Source organism: Benincasa hispida, chromosome 5 (genome assembly GCF_009727055.1).
Source record: "Benincasa hispida cultivar B227 chromosome 5, ASM972705v1, whole genome shotgun sequence".
Lineage (NCBI taxonomy): Eukaryota > Viridiplantae > Streptophyta > Magnoliopsida > Cucurbitales > Cucurbitaceae > Benincasa > Benincasa hispida.
Window position 1 is genome coordinate 10,900,833 of NC_052353.1, and position 21,462 is coordinate 10,922,294.

Consider the following 21,462-nt stretch of genomic DNA (forward strand, 5'->3'; position numbering starts at 1 on the left):
AGGTAACATGACCTCAATCCTAAGTGAGTTGGTAACTCTTGCCATTGAGGGCGATCATTTGATTTGTATAGGTCCGAGTGGCCAAGTTGCTGATTAAAATCTACCATTTTGGGGATTCGTCTGATTTGGGAGTTGGGAACTCAGCTATATAAGATGGAATTCACTCCTTCCCTGAGGTAGGGGTAAGTCGATAGATAGCTCCCTTAAAAGCTGATTCCAGGGCTTGAACGATGTGGCGTCACACACGTTCTCATGGCCCAAGAGGTGTTCACACATAGTTGTATTGTTCATTAATGGAATCAGTGGTACTTAAGGAGTGAGATGTAACTACAGGAGCAAAATGGTAATTTAGCCTAGCTATACTTACGAGCATCTGTGAAAGGTCATCGTACTCATGATCGATTATATCCGATGGACACAGAAATATATCTGTTGTAAGAAGAGTTCAGCTATTCGTCTTTAGTGGAATGCCTGACAATTAACGGAGGGTGGATCTTGTGGCTAAAGAGTTTAATCAGTTATTCATGGACCATTAGACCTTCGAGCCACAGGTCCATTAGGTCCCTTGGGTAGCTTGGATAAAGTCGAGAACCAGTGTTTGGGTTAATTTGAAATGTTCAAATTGACAAAAGGAAGTTCGATTATATATGATATAATTGGACTGGTTAATTATATATGATATAATTGGCTAAATGTATGAGATACATTATTTTGGAGGAAATTAGATATAAATATGATTTATATCAAGTAGATGAGAAAATACTATAGTAGATATGTGATATCAAACTATAGGATAAAAACATAATATGATTATATTTATTTATTAATTAGTTGGTTAATTATATGATAATTAATCCAAAATTCACGTTCATACGTGGGTTAGTGAGGCAGTGTCGGTTATTGTAACCGATGAATTAAAATGAAAATAGTTTTCATTTTGTTCAATCGTCCAAAAGAATTTCGGAGTGCGTGTTGGAGTATTGAAAACGATCGCTTAGAGAATCAGAAACTATTCGATAGCTTCCTCTCCGCCTAAACAATCGTCCACCTCACGCCTAAACGATCGCACACTGTCGCCTACACGATTTCATAGCTTCTCTAAACGATCGTATAGTGTGTTGATTTTACTGAACGATCGTATACCTTTTCCTAAACGATCGTTCAGTAAAATCTACATGATCATGTAGCTTCTCCTAAACGATAAGTATTCTACTATGCGATAGCATCTTTTTCCCTCCCACTTACTTATCACCCACACGATTTGTGTTTCCTCCTTTTTCTACTAAATTCACCAAAGACCACGTTTTGGGTTCTCACTCTGAGAATACCCGGGGTTTTACTGGTGGTGTCGTCCCCATGATGTTCGTGTTTGCGGTTGTTCATGCTACTGTTGTTGACGCTATCGTTGGGCGTTGGTAGATCGCGTGGAGGTTTTCCGCTGCTTTGAGTGCTAAAGTTTGAAGAACGTCTTCAACTAGTATGGCACTCTTTCCCTTATTACTTTGTTGTCCGTAGCATGCCGATAATTAGTGTTTGTTTTCGTAACTGTATGTTTTGAATGTATAATGTGTATTTCGGTCACGGTGAGAACAGAGCGATCCGAACACGCTCATGGAACTCTTTGGTAAGAGATCCTTCAAGAATTTCCATGAAAGAACTTTATTTTATCACTAGTCCAAATTGTAGTCCGTTTCCACATTCCTATAATTGGCCAATGAGCCGGATAAATCGCGTTTATTGAGAGATGGTGTTTTCAAGAACTTAGGTTCAATTAAGAGAAATCACATAGTAGCTTCTATTGCAATGCCTTCACATGATGATGGGTTGATGGTAAAGCTTGCAAACTTGTATATCTTAGAGTGTTTCCTTCATTGCAAGAAAATGCATAATGAAGTGGAGTCGAAATAATTTGAGATGATAGAAAATGATGAAACTTTAAACTTTCCGTGAGGTAGATTAGTTTTTAATCTGACTATAGAATTCTTTATAAGGGTTGCACAATCCAAAAGCCCAAACTGTACATTGCAAGGTTTCCCACAAGCTGTGTTATGTTTGGCATATGAAATCATCCCAAAACTTTCTAAATAAGGTGTTAGGATTGTAACACGAATTAGTGAAGAATGCCCAAGAATGTTGAGATGGAAACCAACAAAACATCCTAATTGGAACTACTTCCAAGAGCCTACCTTTAAAGCAAGTGATGTAAGTTTATCAATTATAATGATTACATTATTCTCTACTTTCTTTTATACTTTGATATCACTGGCTCATTAAATTATATTCATTTTGTATAGTTTATAGTTGTGCCTTTGAATCCATTAGATGTTGAATTATATTCAAATTACTTCCAGTATTTTGTGAATGAGCCATTGGATGTATTTGAAGAGAGATAGAAAAATAAAAGGGCAATTTGCTTAGATGATGAAGTAAATTGGAACGAACCAAAGATAGAGAGTTTAGGGGCAAAAAGCTCTATTAGAGTGGAAATGAGGAAAATAAATGAGGATTTAGAATTTTTGAAGGAGGAAACTACTAAATTATCAAAAACTACAAATGAAGTGTGGGAATTGCTAAACTTCATAATGAAAGATTACCTCCAAAGAACAACTTGGAGAAGCAATCTCAAGAATTATTCAACCTAAATAAACCCCCAACAGCAAGCCTTCAAATAATTGAAGATGAATATTCATCGCTTAGAAGACAAAGAGGTAAAATTTTTTATTCTATTGACTTACTAATACAATTTGGGCTATAAACTTATAATAATACTTATATCTTTTAATTTCATTAGACAACAGAAAAAAGAGAAAAAGAAGGGGAAGATGAACCAGAAGATGCACAAGAATAAGGATAAAAAGAGGATAAAGATGACCAACGAGAAGTTGTACAAAAAAATGATGGACAAAAAGAAAAGGAACAAGAAGGACAAGAATTAGAGGAATTGGATGAAATTTTGAAATCAGTTGATGAAATGGTCAACTTTAACAAGATGATGTTGCTTATTGAAATTAATTTCAAATTAAGTCATTTATTATTATCCTCTAATTGTTATCTAACTGTCTTCGGATTTCATTTTAATTGACATCTGATTACTTTTTATGTTTTGTCATATAGTTAGCTGTTTTTTATATAGTCATCTGATTTCCATCTAATTACCTTTTGAAATTCATTTGACTGTTAATTAATATTAAGTAGCCATCTGAGTTTTCTGATTTATATTTGAAAATTGATAGTTTTCCCAAGAAGGTGAAGACCAAGAAAATGAAACAGAAGAGAATAATAAAGGAAAAGAAGATACAAGAAAATAAGACTCTGAAAATGTAAATAGTGAATAATAAACATGATTTGATGCAATTTTGGTTTCTTTAGTTCAATAACGATAATTTATGTGTTATGATATCAGGTTGAATGACATAAAATCCAAGAAAAAGAAAGAAGAGAAGAAGATAGAGAAAAAAGGACAAAGAAAAACCATGACAAAGGCAAAAAAACTAGTAACATTATTTTCTTCAAAATCATCTTCATTAATTTACAATCTGGTCACCAATTTATTATCACGTAACAATTTATGATATTGCTTTCTGATTGCAATCTTATAGTTGTCTAAGTACCTTTATTTTTTATACAGGTTGAAGGACATAAGACTCAAAAGGAACAAAGAAAAGAAAAAGAAGAAAAAAGAGGAAGATGGAGAGAAAGGAATAAAGAAAAAACATGAAAAAAGGTAAATGACTGGTAACATTATTTTCTTCACTATTATCATTATCAAATTACATTAAGATTTCTATCAAATTGTTATTTGATTGCTATATGATCTCTGTTCAATTACCTATGAAACGCTTCACAAGATAAGTCTAAAGTGGAGAACGAACGACCAAGAAGAAAGTTGAAACCCACACCCAAGACTGTTGATTTGAAAATGGAAAAAAAAAAAAAAACAAAAAACAAAAAAACAAAAAAACAAAAATCTCCAGAGAAGTCACGAAAAACATACACTATTATTGAAGTACCTAGTTTTGATTTCACAACCAAAATGAGATATTTTTGTTTTGGAAAATTTGTATGCTTTGATGTTAGATTTTATGTTTATTTGTTGATAACATGCAGAACAATGTTTTCATATAATGTTAGACTTTGATGTTAGCACATATAATTTGATTGATAGTGAAGTAGTTGTAAAGCCTTCGAGAGTGAAACTTAATCATTCAAGGAAACTGAAACTTGCTCCTCTTTCCTTCTTGTTCATGTTTCTAGATCATATGATTACCTTTTGAATGTCGTATTATTACTTTATATTTCTTGTCACATAGTTTGTTGTATGTGATATTGTTATTTGACTACAATTCGATTACAATCTGATTACCTTCTAATGAAAATGTATTCAATCCATATACTAAAAACAATATCAAATAACTCCAAAATCAAATTGCAATATGATAATAGCAATGTCATTCATATACTAAAAACAACTCCAAAATCCATTTAATAAAAACGTTGTCCAACAACTCCAAATAATACATCGTTATATACTCAAATGAAAACAAATAGTAAAGATATCTCTGATGTCCACAATATGATTGTTCAAACAGGTGGATTTTGACATATTTTATTATGACCAACCCGCTTACGACCACAATTTTTGTGCTTCTTCAATTTACCAATTGAAGGCATTCTTTGCTTCTAAGGTCTTCCTGCTTGACATTTAAAAATCAGAGGCAATTTAGTGTCATTCACCTTTACACTACTCAATTCATTATGGTTACCAACAGGACAAACTACTCCACCATACGCTCATGCCAATGTGCTAACAAAATAAGACTTTGAGATGAGGATTTAAAGCAAGTCCATAAATAACAACAAGAGCAACTATGACAATTCAACTTTACTAGAAATGTTTTACCTCCATCAACTACTTGATCAACTCCATCAACTAAATGTTTTACCTTCTTTTTTTTAAAAAAAAAAAAAAAAAAAAATTGTTAAATGACTCTCCAACTATTTTTTCTTTCTTTCTTTTTTTTTTTTTTTTTAGAAATTGATTGCAGGATTCAAGTATATTTTTTTAATCTCGTTAATAGGATTTTTTTTTAAATAATGTTTTTTAGTAAATAATGACAAAAATAAGGTTGGAGGAAAAATATTCCCAAAAATAGGTTTTTAAATCGTGTACCCGGTACACGATTATACCTTAATCATGTACTGGATACAAGATTAGCTCTAAATCGTGTACCGGGTACACAAGTCCCTGTCCATCTGGCACATGCAGTCTGTCGTGGCAGTCATGTAGGGTTGATTGAGAAAATTGTCTACCCAGTACACGATTATCTTAAGTCGTGTACCTCCTCTCCATTAAATCGCCGCCTGCCCTTTCTTCTTCCTCACCGAGACCATCGAGACCTTCTACCTTTCTTCTTCCTCACCGATACGTTCGAACAATTTTGCTCCATTTTTCTTTCTGCCTTCCAAAATCTTGCTTCTTTTACTCGATTTTCCTCACCGAGTCCTCGATTTTCCTCATCGAAATCTTCCAAAATTTCGATTTAGCTCGATTTCCTCACTGAGTCCTCCATTTGTTCGTCCGTCCAAAATCGTCCGAACGCTTCTGTGGTAAAATTCTTTCTCTTGTTGTTTTTCAATATATAATCGTCTGAACTTAGATCTTATATATTTTTTATTTGTTTGGGCTGATTTAAACTTATAAATATATGTATGTTAAACTTAGAAATATATGAATTTGTTAGGCTGATCTTATATATTTGTTGGGCTGATCTTATATGTATATGTTTGTAGATCTTAAATCTTAGATCTTATATTTTTTTATTTGTTTGGGTTGGTTTAAACTTAGAAATATATGTATGTTAAACTTAGAAATATATGAATTTGTTGGGTTGATCTTATATATATTTGTTGGGCTGATCTTATATGTATATGTTTGTAGATCTTAAATCTTAGATCTTATATTTTTATTTGTTTGGGCTAATTTAAATTTAGAAATATATTTATGTTAAACTTAGAAATATATGGATTTGTTGGGTTGATCTTATATGTATTTGTTGGGCTGATCTTATATGTATATGTTTATATATCTTAAATCTTAGATCTTATATTTTTTAATTTGTTTGGCTGATTTAAACATATAGTTTATAAATCTAGGATTTGGGCTGATTTAAATGTATAATATTTAGATCCTATAGGTTAAACTTAGAAATTGGATTTTGTTGGGTCGACATATTAACAATTTTTTTTGTCAACTATAACAGTTGAAAAAATCATAATAAATATGTCGATGCGTCTTGAAGATTTAGTTATTCTTGAACCTGGAAATGATGGAGATAGTGACATTGACGTTGAAGTTGATGAATTATTTGGAAACGACAGTAGTGGTGAACATGATCTTGAGTTGGTATCGTCGGAAATGTTCACCCAAATAGATTGGGAAATGAAAAATTCAACGTGTGAACTAGGTCTACTTTGGAAGAAAGGAATATAGGTGTAGATAACTGTAGTTTAATACAAAAAGGAATCTTGTTTAATACCAAAGAAGATTTACAGCTTGCTGTAAAAAAATATTGTGTGACAGAACACTACGAAATTGTCATAATGGAATCAAATCAGGATATTTGGTATGTTAAATATAAATCATGGAGTGATGGTTGTGCTTGGAGGTTACAAAATGGCATAAGTATGATTTCTCCCTATAAAGGACAACACACCCAAGTTTTGAGCTTGAAAGAAGGGACATGTTCTTGCAATAAGTGGCAATCATTCAAGATTCCATACTCTCATGTAATTGCAGTTCGTAATTACATGTGTATGACATACCTACCACTTATTGATAAATGCTACAAATTGTCCAATTTCAAGCATTATTATGAAGGTCGCTTCCATCCAATTCAATACCTAGATTATTGACCAGAATTATTATTTACAGAAGTTCGTCCAAATGTGGACTTACTAAGAGAACAAGGTTGGCCAAAAAGTACGCGCATTCATAATGAAATTGATCGGAGAAAAGCAAGCCAAAAAGTGCGATGTACAATTTGCAAAAGAGCATGACATGACGGACGTATTTGTCCACAACGTACACTGGGTGCTTCGTTGTCTTCGGGTCATTAGGTGTATTTTTTTTTTTTACTTGTATATTTTATATACTTGTATTCTTTATATAATTATATTTTTCATGTAATTGTATATTTTATGTATTTATATTCTTTATGTATTTATATTTTTCATGTAATTGTATATTTTATGTACTTGTATTCTTTATGTACTTATAATTTTCATGTAATTGTATATTTTATGTACTTCTATTCTTTATGTACTTATAATGAATTTATGTAATGAATTTATATAATATATTTATTTTATATAATTGTATTTTTTATGTACTTTTTATGTATCTTTTATGTCATGGATTTTATTATGTAATAATTTTTAGGTAATAGAGTCTGGTCCTTCTAATCCTGTACAATTGTACCAACAAAATATGCATCGTTCACAGACAGTATGGGATAGTTCTTCCGTTGTAGTGTTGAGTTGTCGTAGAAGGGAAGCAACTGCACAACATACTATCCTATTTGATTACTACGTTATTCCATATGTTCAGTAGGCAGGTTTTCTTGAGGTTGCACAAATTGGTTTCATCCAGCTTGATTGGCACCTTATTACTGCTCTAGTTGAGCGCTGGAGATCAGAAACCCCCACATTTCACCTGCCTAGTGGGGAATGTACGATTACGCTGCAGGATGTTGCCATACAATTTAGGTTACGAGTGGACGGACAACCATTGACAGGTTCACTACAATATGACTGGAAGAACGCTTGTAAAGTGCTCTTAGGCATTCTACTAGAGGATCTGAAGGGATCAAGATTGAGTATCCCTTGTTGGCGTCCCAATTTCTAGAATTACCTCCCGATGCTGACGACATCAGCGTACGTAGGTATGCACGAGCATACATCCTACAGCTTATTGGAGGATTTTTATTTGTTGACAAGTCAAATACTCTGGTGCATCTCATGTTCCTCCCACTATTGTCTGATTTCGAGCACGCTGGTACGTACTCGTGGGGTGGTGCATGTCTTGCATGATTGTATAGAGAACTTTGTCGGGCTTCCAATGCATAAGCGCTGGAAATAGCGGGGCCACTGATACTATTATAAGTATGGGCTTATGATCGATTTCCAATTATTGCACCACAAGTCCAACTACAGGCCCGAGATCATCATCCACTTAGTGTCAGGTATTATTTCATTTATATATTTAATAAGTATGGGCTTATGATCGATTTCCAATTATTGCACCACAAGTCCAACTACAGGCCCCAGATCATCATCCACTTAGTGCCAGGTATTATTTCATTTATATATTTATTTCCGTATTATTTTATGTAAGAATATAAATTAATTGTATTTTTTATAATTTTAGATGGAGTAGTGTATTAACTGCCTCTGAACAGTCAGCACATATGTTGCTCGTGTACAGAAAAATATTCGACATGCTGATGCACAATCAGGTAGTAAATGTGTATATAAATGAATATTTAAAACATTTAATATGTATACGTATTAATTTTTTTTCTGTCAGATTATTTGGACGTCATACACACATATTTGGTCATCCTTACCTGATTATTTTCGTGATGGTGAAGACATCTGGTTGACCGTTAGCCCTCTTATATGCTTCCATATAGTAGAGTGACATAATTCAGATCATGTGTTGAGACAGTTCGGTCTACGACAAACGATTCCTTCATTGTCCTATACACTCCTAGCACTACACCAGATCGATTTGAAAGGTAAGCACGATCAAAACTGGCGTCGAATCCATGCGGAATATTTATCCTACTGCCATGGACGACATGATTGTTGTGCACAGGGAGAATTAACAAATAGGCCAACTGTATCAGACGACTAGGTACAATCCGATGAGGCGATTTATCACACCAGACGACACTTACTATTACTGCATGGTAAGAGATTAAAATCAGACATTTTCCATATATATGATATGAATATTGTTTAATATTTTTTTTTATTGTACAGAATAATTTTATCGGTGATATTCAACAATATTCAGTGCAGAACAACTTACTAGAATTGGGTTCAATGTGTCAGCAAACATTGGTCAACGTAGAAGGTATTATTCAACAAACAAGACGACTCAATATTGCTGACACCGACCGAAGATGTATTCGTTGTAGACGACAGCGACAATAAGGTGAACCTAATTTAGATGGACACGAAGACGACTACCATGAGGGGTAATGGCCAGGGGGTCGTTTTTAAATCCCACATTGTATCATTTTCAAATTGTAAATTAAAGAACTAATTGTAAATGTTCTATAATATCATGGTATTTTATTTTTTTTTAATATGAGTGTAAGATGTTTCATTGTAAATTAAATATATAATTAAGTTTAATAATGAAGGAATTTGTTGATCAATTTCTAAAGTTTTAATATTGTTGTACATCTACAATTAAAAAAATAGTCAACAAACTTTTTTTAAAAAATTAAAAAAAAAAGATAAGTAAATCGTGGACCGGGTCCACAAATTTTTGTCTGACCGGTCAACCAGTCAGTCGACGTGGTGCTGAATTAAACCGTATTTGTGTACCCAGTACACGAGTTTGGCACATGGAAATTGTGTACTCAGTACACGATTCCACTATCACAATTTTATCAATAATTTTCCAAAACACCTATTCTTAAAAAATGTTTTCCTCCAACCCTATTTTTGTCATTATTTATTAAAAAAACATTATTTAAAAAAAATCCGTTAATAGTAACATATTTCCTTAGGTTTCTTTTTCTTTCTCTTCTAGCTCTAGAGAAGAAAATATTGTCTCTTTCTTTTTTGTTTAATGTATGTCTTCTTTTTCAATTTTTTTCATTTTTCAATTTTGTAAAATCATGATTTAATGCCTTTTTCTTATATGCTTTTATAGTTTTTTTTTTTTTTTTTTGTACATGCAGATCCACCTATTGATTTTCATATATTAAAGATAGTGGAGAAGAAGACCTTGGTTTTGGAGTTCAAGAAATTCTCAAGGTTCAAGTAATTTAGAGGTTGACAAAGTGATGGAGAAGAGAGTGATTGACCCTCTTTATGTTTTTAGAGTTTTTTTTTCACTTTTTAATTTTTGTAAAAGCACACCAATGAGTTTAAAGATTTATGAAAATTTTTACATGCTTTTGTACTTTTTTTTTAATTTTTTTTTTTTTTTTTTTTTTTTTTTTTGTAAATACACATCAATTTATAAAATTTTGAAATAAAGTTTAAAATAAAAAAAGAAGATTGTTGAAGATTAAGTTTTTATGTCTACATAAAAAAATAATATTTTTGTTTAAATTAAAATTTAAAAATTGAAATTAGAAAGATGATCAAATCACTTTTTTTTCAATTAAGAAAGAATCATTATGAAATTTTATTAAAAAAATAATAATATTTTAGTTTACATTAAAGTTTGAAATTAAAAATATAATCACATTATCTAAATAAAATTAAAAGATTAACATAGATAAGATTATCGTGATATAAAAAATAATACTTTTGTTCAAAATAAAGTTTAAAATTTAGAGAACAAACCAAACATCCCATCCAAAACAAAATAAATAAATAAAAGAAATATTTTGATTTAATTTAAAGTTTAGAAATAAGATGCTAATTTAATCCTCTAATAAAAAGAGTTTTAAAAATTACATCTTACACTCTAATTTCTAGTCCACCTTAAATTAAAATGAAAATTTTTAAAAATAATTAATTTATTGTCTAATCTCTATCACATTTTATTTCTGTGTTATCTAAAATCTATCTCTAATTCAATTTAAAATAAAAGAACTTATCCACATGAAAACAAAGTAGATTTAAAAAAGAAAACATTTAATCTCTAATTTACATTAAAATAAAAAAAAATTAAATATATATATAATTTTATCTATAATTCACATTGAAAGGAAAAAAAAATTTAAAAATCTCATTTTATCTAATATCCTTAAATAATCCCATTATATTCAAGTTAAATACGTAAAATAGATGTAATTATGTTTTACCTTCTTTTCTTTTCTTTTCTTTTTTTATATGTTACCTGTGTAGAAATAATCATTTTTTTTTTGTTTAAGATATGTTCTTTTTCAACTGTGTGTTCTATTTTAATAGATTAATATTTAGATTGAATTGTCTTTTTTAAGAATAAAAACTAGTACTATTCTAGGTTTCATTAAAGTTCTCAACCAATATTTTAAAACAATAAAAGTAACTTGTTTTAATTTTCAAAACTTCGTTGGAATTTTAAAAATATAGATAGAAAGTTGGTTAAAAAAGAGGAAAAATATCGAGTTGATTCCTAGGTTTTGAGTCTAATTTCTATTTGGTCTTTAGATTTTTTAATTTAGTTTCAATTTAATCTCTAGATTTTAAAATATTACTATTTTTACCTTTGAATATTGTGTTTTGTTTCAATTTGTTTCATAGGTTTCAAGATGTATACTTTTAATCTCGATTTTTTCATTAAGAACTCACTTCAGTGTTTGGTATTAATGCCTAATAATTAATCTTAGATAACTATGAAGTAAAAATTGAAAATAATTTTATCGATGATGAAAAAGATAGTGAAACTTAATTAATTATAATTAAAAAAAATTAATTCTTTTAAATTAATTAATAGACATAAAAGTATTCTATATTTAGTAGCAATATCACACTGCAATTTCAAGAACAACCAAAAAATAAAGTGATAAACAAAAATATACATAACACAAAGTTAGATCGGTGAAATACCACCTATGTCTAAGGAGCAGTGTGCTCGAGGAAAGATATTTTTACTAATATGAAGTTTAACCATTACAACGTTGTAGTTATCCATAAATGGATGACACATGAATAGCTCAACTCTCTAAATGAACACTTAGGTTCCCCTAAGTATAAGACCTTCTTGCAAGGAAACTTAGGCTCTGTCTAAGTATATGAATATTAGAAGGCTATCTCTTATGCTCTCCAAGAGTGAGAACATTTCTCAATGATAATCTTCCTACCTTATTGTGAATATCTCTTTCTATAAAATACTAAAGCTCCCTTTAAGTTAGAAAATCCCTTCTCAACCAACAAAGAGATCTTAAGCTTGCCTTAAGACCAAGAATAATCATTTCAATAAATATTGTTTCAACAAAAACTTCTTCAAGTTCGATAGAAACTGAGTAACATGTTTCGCACTCTTGATCGTCGCACATAAACAAAACTCTTCAATACAAAAATGTTCAATCCAAAACTGGCAACCCTAGAAAGCAAGCAATTTGCCTTTAAAAAGATGTAGTGGAAAAAAAGAAACCCAGCCCATTCAACATTGACATACATATGAATAGGGGGAAAAAAAATCCACAAGAGCAAATAATCACAGAAGAACAAATAAGGAAAAAAATAATCCTGCAGAATCGACAACACACGAGACATCCTACAAGATATTTCCTACATTAACATTAAAGACTAAAAGTGGGTATTTAAAAAAAATCATGTAATCTTGAAATCTAAGGACCAAAATGAAACAAAACTCAAACTTTAGCGGCAAAATTGTAACGATTTGCAACCTAATGACTAAATTGAAATCAAACTCAAAACTTAAAAGTTAAAAATGTAACCCTTTGAAATCTATGAGCAAAATGGAAACTTAGAAATTTAGAGACCAAAATGGGGAGGGGAAAAAGAATCTAACCCAAAATTCATAGATATAAGTAGTGTTCATAAACTTAATGTTCAAAAAACAAAAGCTAAAAACTAAAGTTTATGTTTGGTTATCACTTCATTTCTTATAATTTATGTGTTAGTTGAAATTTGATTCATTTCTTAGTTTTGTTTGGGCACTAAGTTGAGTTATAAAATTTGGAGTTAATTTATTTGTAAAGTTAAAATGTCTAAGGAGTCTAAAGTTATAAAATTTGTGTTTGTGGTACATAATTGAGTTATTTTTTAAAGAGTAATTTTTTGTTATATAAAAAAAAATATGATTTTCTAGTGGTCATTTTTGTTTGCTCAACTTTTTGTTTAACCCTTTAATTACATGCCTGTTTTCTTAAAATTTTAATAATCAATTGAGATGTCAATTTAAAACTTTCACATATATTTTATAATTTTTTTTTACATTTAATCATTATACTTGAGATAGCCCAAACACTCTTGTTTCATACAAATAGATGAGTAGAATGTAGGAATATCATATGTACAAAATAAAATAAAATAGGAAGAAGAAGAAGAAAGTAGGCCATCAAGGGATTTAGTGTTTTTTTATGACATCTTTTGTCAAATTGTAAGTCAAAGTTTATTATGCATGTATGTTGACATTAGTATGGATGTTTGTGAATTGGGTTGAAATACTTTATCGATCGAATCTAATTTTTTGAGTTGTATGTTTCTTCAACTCAAATAACATACAACTCAAATAACCCTTATCAAGTAATGAACCCAACCAAGAAACATTTGGGTTGGGTTTGGTTGGTTCGAGTTATTTTGATCATTTATTTAAATTATTTTATAAAAAAAAGTAAAATGTTATATGTAAAAAAATTATTTAATTATTTTCATATATTGAGTTAAATAGAAACTTAATTTCAATTTATATTAAGAATTTTTTCTTTCTATGGTGCTAAAATAATCAATTTTAGGAGTTATTGGAGAATAAATTATCCAAAAAAAGTCATAAAATTAAAATAATATGTGTATATATAATCTTATCGTAAATAAAAGAATTTACATTTTAAATTAATAATAAGTTCATGTTTGTTTTGAGTATTTTAGGTGAACTCATGAGCTGAGTTAACCCAACCTACAAAATTTTTATTTTGTTGAACCCAACCCAATCCAAATAAATTGGTGACCCTACCAAACCGTAGAAGTTAGGTGATAAGAATGTAATAAAAGTTACACAATGGCTAGATAAAAGTAAAGTCATGAGGATTGTTTTACCTAAAGTGGACAACATCATACCACCATGGAGATGTATGGATGTTAATCGTCCCTAACAAGTAATATTAGAGCACTAAACCCTAACTTACCCAATTAATAAGTTGGGTTAAAAACTAACCTCCACTCAAGTCAAGTCAATACCCTAAACACCTCGTTAATAGTTAAAGAAAGAAATTCTCTTAGGGTGTGTTTGGTATGTGATAAAAGTAGAGAGTTGAGTTGAGTTGAGTTGGTAATTATTATATGGAGAGTTAAATTATTTGGGGAGTTAAATTGTCTGTGTTTGTTGTGCAGAGTTGAGTTGAGTTAGTAATTATTATCTGTGTTTGTTGTGCAAAGTTGGGTTGAGTTGAGTTGGAGGATCTGATGCAGTTTTTTTATGAATGAGATTAGTTCTATTTTTTTCTGTTTGTTTTTTTATTTCATTCTTTTATTTTTTTAGTTTTATGTTTTGCTATTATTGATTAATTTTCAAATATACACGTATTTTCTCAAATTATTTATGACATAAACTGGACGATCTCAATTTTTTTCTCAATTTGTAGAACATAATAGATTATTTTTCTTATATTCTTTTCAAAAACTGTAATAATTCTAATTCTCTTCAATCGGTAAAACATACTAACAAAATATATTTCATATTGCTGCTCAATTAATTGGTATATTGTATATTGTATGTATATATTGAAGGTATATATATTTCATATTGAATGTTTGTATGTATATATATCCAAAAAAAAATTCACAAAATATATGTTCTTTTCGATACTTATAATATTAGTTATATTTACAAATACAAAAATTACATATTTTCAAGTATGCAAAAGTTATCATTCTTTTCGACATGACAGTCCATTGTCCATTTGCTGTTATCCAAAAGAACTATAAACAAAATATAGGGGTGTGGTCAGTCTACATGTTTCTTCCTAGTAGACGGAGGCAGTACCTCTTCCGTGCTGTTCTGGTACTGCAAGGAAGCAATCTATCTTCTGAATGTCTGTGACAACGAGGTCAATAAGGGTGACCTGATCATCCTCATCCAGGCCATCAATGTTGTATGTGGCATTTACTACTTCCTTCCAACGCCCGAAATCCAGCTCATACTTCTCCTTTTGCCACGATGCAAGTCTACCCATGTGTGTGCTCTGCATTTCAACAGTCGATCTCATGATGTCGATCATTTCAGCTTGGAATGATGACCTCATCCTCTTACTGCCTCGAGATGACTCGGTAGGTACACTCGCTTTACCTGTAGATTTCTCTACTGGCTCTTCATCTATTTCATCTTGATTTAATGGTGATTTTGTCTAGCGAATCTCAGGGGTGTGACAGTCCTGTGATCCAAGTCGAATCTCATCTTCAAACTCTCTGAATGCATTCGTCGCCATCACGTATAGGTCCTTACTTGATTGCCCTATTGCTCTGTCTTTCCCAAATATTGTGGAGAGGACATCGTAATGTAGGAATGGCATGTTCCACATCCATTTCGCATTGGGATGACTCTGCATTGATACACATACACATTATTAATATTTATATTATAACACGTATCCGTACATTTTTTTTCTAGAATCTTACCCGAACCCAAAGATAAAAAATCTCCCTCTTGATCTGGACACATTTGAACTCCTCGTTCCAGCTGAACCTCGATTGACTTAACATCTCTGATACTGCGTTGTATTATTTCTTCAGACTCCACATCTTGCACTCAATGGTATTCTGATTCAGTGCGCACCCAGGCACTTTCTCATGCAGAATTCGCTCTAAGTGTTGTAGGTATCCTGGTCGAAACGTCCCATTATCAGACCTCCAACTGGTCTCCACCAAATACAATAGAGCTTCCACCAACTTAGCGTCCTCCACCTTCAACCATACATGTTTAGACCTCTTACCATTACCTGCCATTATGCTACATGCATACGTTTGTTGAATGAAAAGATGCTATAAATTAAACACATGCACAAACAAAGGATAAACTGCTGAAATTATATGTTCCAATTTAACTTGTGCACACAGAATCTTGGCACAAAATATTTTCACGACGTACTTGGAATATTCCATAATTAAATTCCACTCAGTAGTTAAAGAAAAGTAAGCAATGAACATTGAATAATCAGGCTCTTTGCCATTGAGTAAACATTTCGACTGCTAAGTCATCCCTGAAATTGGTCCATTCCTCTGATGATTCAACAAATTCAATATGATCCCCATCAAGACCAATTTTCCTCATCGGGCACGTCAAGTATTGCACCGATTCTCATCTCCCTTGTGATCAAGTTGTGAATAAAGCAACATGCAGTTATTGTTCGACATTGGACTTGTATTGGGTAGAATGATTTTCCCCTAGGAATAGCCCACTGCCCCTTTAGCAACCCAAACGCTCGCTCGATAACGTTCCTTGCTGAAGAATGTTTCATGTTAAAAAATTCTCTTGTAGTTGTCGGTGCGTTTCCTGCTCCACGCCAATCAGAGAGATGGTATCGTTCCCCTCTGTACAGCGCCAAGAATCCTTCAGCGTTGGGGTATCCAACATCACATAGATAATAGTATCCTGTACAAGTTTCGAAATGTCATGCACATGTGTTGTGGCAGGTACACGTGTTTAAATAACGTATACGGTTATTATAATACCCTTTGGAACCCTCAATCCGTACGGTCGCGAAATCGCATCCCTAAGAACCCTTGAATCGGCTGCAGACCCTTCCCACCCTGGCAAAACAAAGACGAACTCCCCATTTTGATCACACACCGCAAGAACGTTTGTGGCAATCTCTCCCTTTCTCGTCCTACATCGAGGTCGATCGACGACACTAACATTCACTTTAATGTATGTGCCGTCTAACGCACCTAGACAATTCTGTTTCTCTCAAGTGATCAGAATGAATTAAAAAAAAATCTATCGTTGCATGCATATTTATGACGTATTCATGTAAAAAACTGAGTATTTTTTGTACCTAAAACCACTTTCATCTTCTATCGGTGCATGTATTTGTGATCGGTTATGGTTTTCTTAACAAAACAGTGTGAAGTTGTAAGACTGCCCTAAGAACTGCGTTGAAATATCTCGAAACTGTCTCACCAGACCTCAAAAAGTTTCTGCGCACCACTCGATTCTTAACGTCGTATGCAGGAATGTGTAGGAATATCACAACCATCTCTTCGACGTCCATACATCTTGTTGGTTCCAAACAACCAATCGACCGTAGCATATTACATAGAATCGTAAAGGTACGTCTATCCATTCGGGTGCTTTCACGACATGCCAAGTCACTCTCGTAAATTAGGCGAAAGAAGGTCAACTGCCTAATACAGTGCCTAGCATATGTTGGTTGCCTCTCTATCCTTTGGTAGTTGTTCAATAACATGGTTAGTGTTATGAACAACTGTATTTGAGAATGCGAAATAATTCTCATGATCGGTAAGAAGTCTTCAACAGTATCCATCTTTATAGGGAAAGAGATACACAAGTTATTCCTGAAAGGGTAAGGTATTTGGCAGATTATATTTCATGATTAAGAAAGAATAGCAAATGATGTCATATTGGGTTATAGTTTAGATTCATGGTGTTATTTCCCAATGAGGATCTCGCTCATGAGGAGGATCTCGCTCTTCATAACCAAGATCCCCCTCATGAGCGAGATCCCCCTCATAAGCGAGATCCTCCTCATGAGCAAGATCCTCCTCATGAGTGAGATCCTTCTCATGAGTGAGATCCTCGTTGTTTTTCACCCATTGAAATGAACTTATTATTAGATAAAAAAAAATTACATAATAGTACTATTTCACCCATAATTCATAAAAAATTTGAGAAGTATCAGATGAAAAAATATAATGTCGCCAACCATTAATAAAAAAATTTGTGAAATGGTATTTCAAAAAAATGTGACCAACAATTAACAAATAACATATTTCCATAAAAAAAAAAATAAAAAAATAAGTCCTAAAAAAAGGGAGATACTCTGAACCTCAAAATAACAAACCTCCTCAAATTAATTAGGAATGATTTGTGCAATTAGTTTAGACCCCACAAGAAACACAAAATAATGATAGTTAGATTAGAAATAAAATAAAATAAATTGAACTAAGAAGTAACCAACAAAAAAAAATTGAACTAAAGAGTAACCAATAAAAGCATACCTTTTTTAATGAAGAAAGACAGTGGAAATATAAAATATATGAGTGGGAAGTCATCTATAAATAGAAGAGGGAGAAAGAAGTGGTTGTTAGAGAGAGTTGGATGCATTTATTAAAGAGTAAAATTAATTTAACCTCATTAATTAAAGAGTAAAATTAATTTGAGTATAGTTGAAAGTAAGTAGCAGCCACATTGGTAGTAAAGCCAAGTAAATACAAATAGTAAAGTCAAGTAAATAGAAATAACATATTTCCATAAAAAAGAAAAAAAAAACAATGAGGATCTCGCTCATGAGGATCTTCATGAGCGAGATCCTCATTTCTAGCGAGATTTTCTTCTAGAGCGAGATCCTCATCACAAAATTAGCGAGATTCGCTCATGAGGAGGATCTCGCTCATGAGGCTGGTCTCGCTCTCTCCCACTTTCTCGCTCAAAATCTCGCTCTCTCCACTCTCGCTCTCTTCAACTTTCTCGCTGGTCTTGCTCTCTCCAATCTCANCGCTCTCTTCAACTTTCTCGCTGGTCTTGCTCTCTCCAATCTCACTCTCTCCCACTTTCTCACTCAAAATCTTGCTCTCAGTGATCTCGTTGGTCTCAATCTCAATGATCTCGCTCTCAACGATCTCGCTGATCTCACTCTCAACGATCTCGAGCGAGATCCTCATCACAAAATTAGCGAAATTTCACTTGTACAGGGTTGAAGTTTCGACTTATGTACAACCCTTTATACATATTGTTTTCAAGTTTTTTTTTCTGTTTGTCGAGTTATTTATGTCGAAACTTTAACCTACGACAACCCTAATATACATTGTTTCCAAGTTTTTCTTTGTTTATCGAGTTCTCAACGTTCGACCTCTACATTAATCCAATCCTCAACCCTCGACTTCTAGCAAAACAACAATATTTCTCTAATATAAAAGGTCTAATATTTCTCTAATGTAATAAGTTTTAAAAACAATCATATTAATATAAAAGGTCCTAGTTTTGAGGGGATAAAAAAGGAGAGTTTTGAGTGGGTAAAAAATGGGGTTTTAATAACCCATAGGTTTTCTTTATGGGCTTAATAGGGTAATAAATACCAACCCAACTTAACTCAACTCATACCCATTTATCAAACACCCCCTTAGGGGGTATTCGGGCCCCAAAGTTCAAGTCGGTGGAGTGAGTTATAATATTCCACTCCATATTTGAGGCTTCAATAATAATAGTCGGTATTTTCAACTATTATAACCTATAAATAATTACAGTATTATTATTTCAACCCCTATTTGTTATAGTGTTTACTATTTCCTTCTCATTTTCTCTTTCCTTCTTTGTTATATTGTTTTTATTTTCTACCTAGACTAAAATAATCTACACCTCAATGTAAACTATTATAAACACATTCTATTATAACCCAGACTAAAATAATATGCAGCCCAAACACAAAATATTATAACCTACAAACTATTATAACTCATAGACTATAATGACCACTGACTAGAATAACCAACTCAGTGCCCCAAATACTCTTAAATTCTTCTTGACTTTAATAAAAGTTGATATAATCATGTAGTACATTTTTTGTATCAACTCATCAAACTATGCAATATACGTCCCCAAACAATTATGTCAAACACATTTCGAAAGATTCAATACAATCACAAAATAAATATGAGATTGAAACTTTTAAATTTACAAGAACAAAATTTACAACCAAATAGAATCGATAGATCAAAACCGAGAGTCGGTCGTGATTATACTTGGTAATTTAACAAAAATTTAATGAAAGGGGGGTTGCTTGTGTGGGGTTGAGAATGAGGAAAGGACAAGCAAATTGCAAGCTTTGGATTCAATCAAGCAAGAAGGCAAAACATTGGTACACAACCTTTACAAGCCACTAGGCCTTTGATGTGTCCCTTTCCTCAATTCATCAGGGCCGTCCATTTGTGGGCCATGATTGATGGGCCTCTCTTCAGCTTCATTTCATTATCAACCAACATTACTCACTCAATTATTTGGCGTTTTTTGCTTTCTTTCATTTATTACTATTCTATTTTATTTTTCATTTAATTTGTCAAAATTAATAGTTTTTTCTTCTTTTTTTTTAAAAAAAATTAATTGTCCATTAAAAAAAAAATCCAATGTCCCTTGGATAAGGATTTGGTTTTTGGTTGAAAAATACTTTACTACTCCGAATAATGTTAATAATAAAGAAAAATATTAAATTAGTGGTTAATTTGTTTGAAGCATCCGGATTTATGTTTTTCCCTTCTTTCATAAACAATTTTTTTAGTTCAAACGATGTGAAAGTCGAGAGTTGAATTACTAATCTTTGAGGTGATAGTTAGTATATTATTTACAAGTCTGACCAGATAATCATTTAGATTTGAAAATTAAATTTATAAACACTCATTTCATCTCTAAGTTCTTTTCTTTGTTGAATACTTTCTACAAATGTTTTAGAAAACTAAGCTATGTTTTAAAAATTAAGGCTCTATTTGATAACCATTTTGTTTTTGAAAATTAAATATATTTTCTTTCTATTTCTTATTATGATAAGAAAAAAAGAAATTTGGGGGTAGAAGTGGTGTCTATATACTTAATTTTCAAAAACAAAAACTCAAAAACCAAATCGTTATCAAACAAGACCTAATAAAAAATAAGTAGGTTTAAAAACCTGTTTTCGGTTTAAAAATTTTGGTAAGAATTCAACTCTTCTAGTTAAAAAAAAATGAAGATCGTGATAAGAAATTGAAAAGAAATAAATTTAATTTTTTAAAATTAAAATTAAAAATCTAAATAATTATCAAATGGTGCCACAACCCTCTAAGTTACTTTTAAAATAAATTTCAATGATAGAAACTCGAGGCTATCAAATCTATATACTTACACGAATCTAAACTTATAAAGTTTGGGATTTAAGCATAAATCATATACTTTTTGTAAAAGTGTGTTTGAGAATATATTTTTGAAATAGTTTTAGATTAAATTATATAAGCACTTTAACAAAAAAGAAGAAGTGATAAATAATAAATATTTTGTTGTTTGATTTTATGCAAAAGTTAGTTCTCTTGAATAGTACTTCTCATTGAACCAAAAACTCTTTATAATGTTTTTTTTTCTAGATATTTGAGATAATGTGAGTTCTATAGTGTAAAGAGTTAATAAATTATGAAATTGAAGTTTTTAGTGGCGAGACTCACAAATTCGTTGGGCCAAAAAACGATTAGAGTTAATGTTAGGTGAAAATTTAAGTTTCAAAACTAGAGGGAACCAATTTTTTTTGTTGGAGAATCTCACATTGGAAAATTTAGTGTTGGAAGTCTCCTTTATGTACTCCAACCTTGTGTTTTGGGTTTGGGTCCCAAAGGGTATCCATGTTTTGGAGGGAG

The 21,462-nt window shown here is 31.6% G+C and overlaps 1 protein-coding gene across 1 annotated transcript; it reads right to left on the reverse strand.

Annotated features, from left to right (window-relative positions):
* Positions 1–16,163: 16,163 nt before the first annotated feature.
* On the reverse strand, positions 16,164–16,689 carry LOC120077212. Its single transcript, XM_039031115.1, has 2 exons — positions 16,608–16,689; positions 16,164–16,504 (listed from the first exon to the last, which is right to left on the reverse strand). The coding sequence occupies exons 1-2, from the start codon at positions 16,687–16,689 to the stop codon at positions 16,164–16,166; spliced, it is 423 nt and encodes a 140-aa protein (XP_038887043.1).
* Positions 16,690–21,462: the final 4,773 nt, after the last annotated feature.

What these genes read in the sequence shown, in the direction of transcription:
- LOC120077212 (XM_039031115.1), bottom strand. Translation starts at nt 16,689, where the DNA reads ATGGGGAGTTCGTCTTTGTTTTGCCAGGGTGGGAAGGGTCTGCAGCCG. An exon ending in AGGGATGCGATTTCGCGACC is followed by an intron (nt 16,505 to 16,607) that starts GTACGGATTGAG and finishes AAACTTGTACAG; the next exon opens with GATACTATTATCTATGTGAT.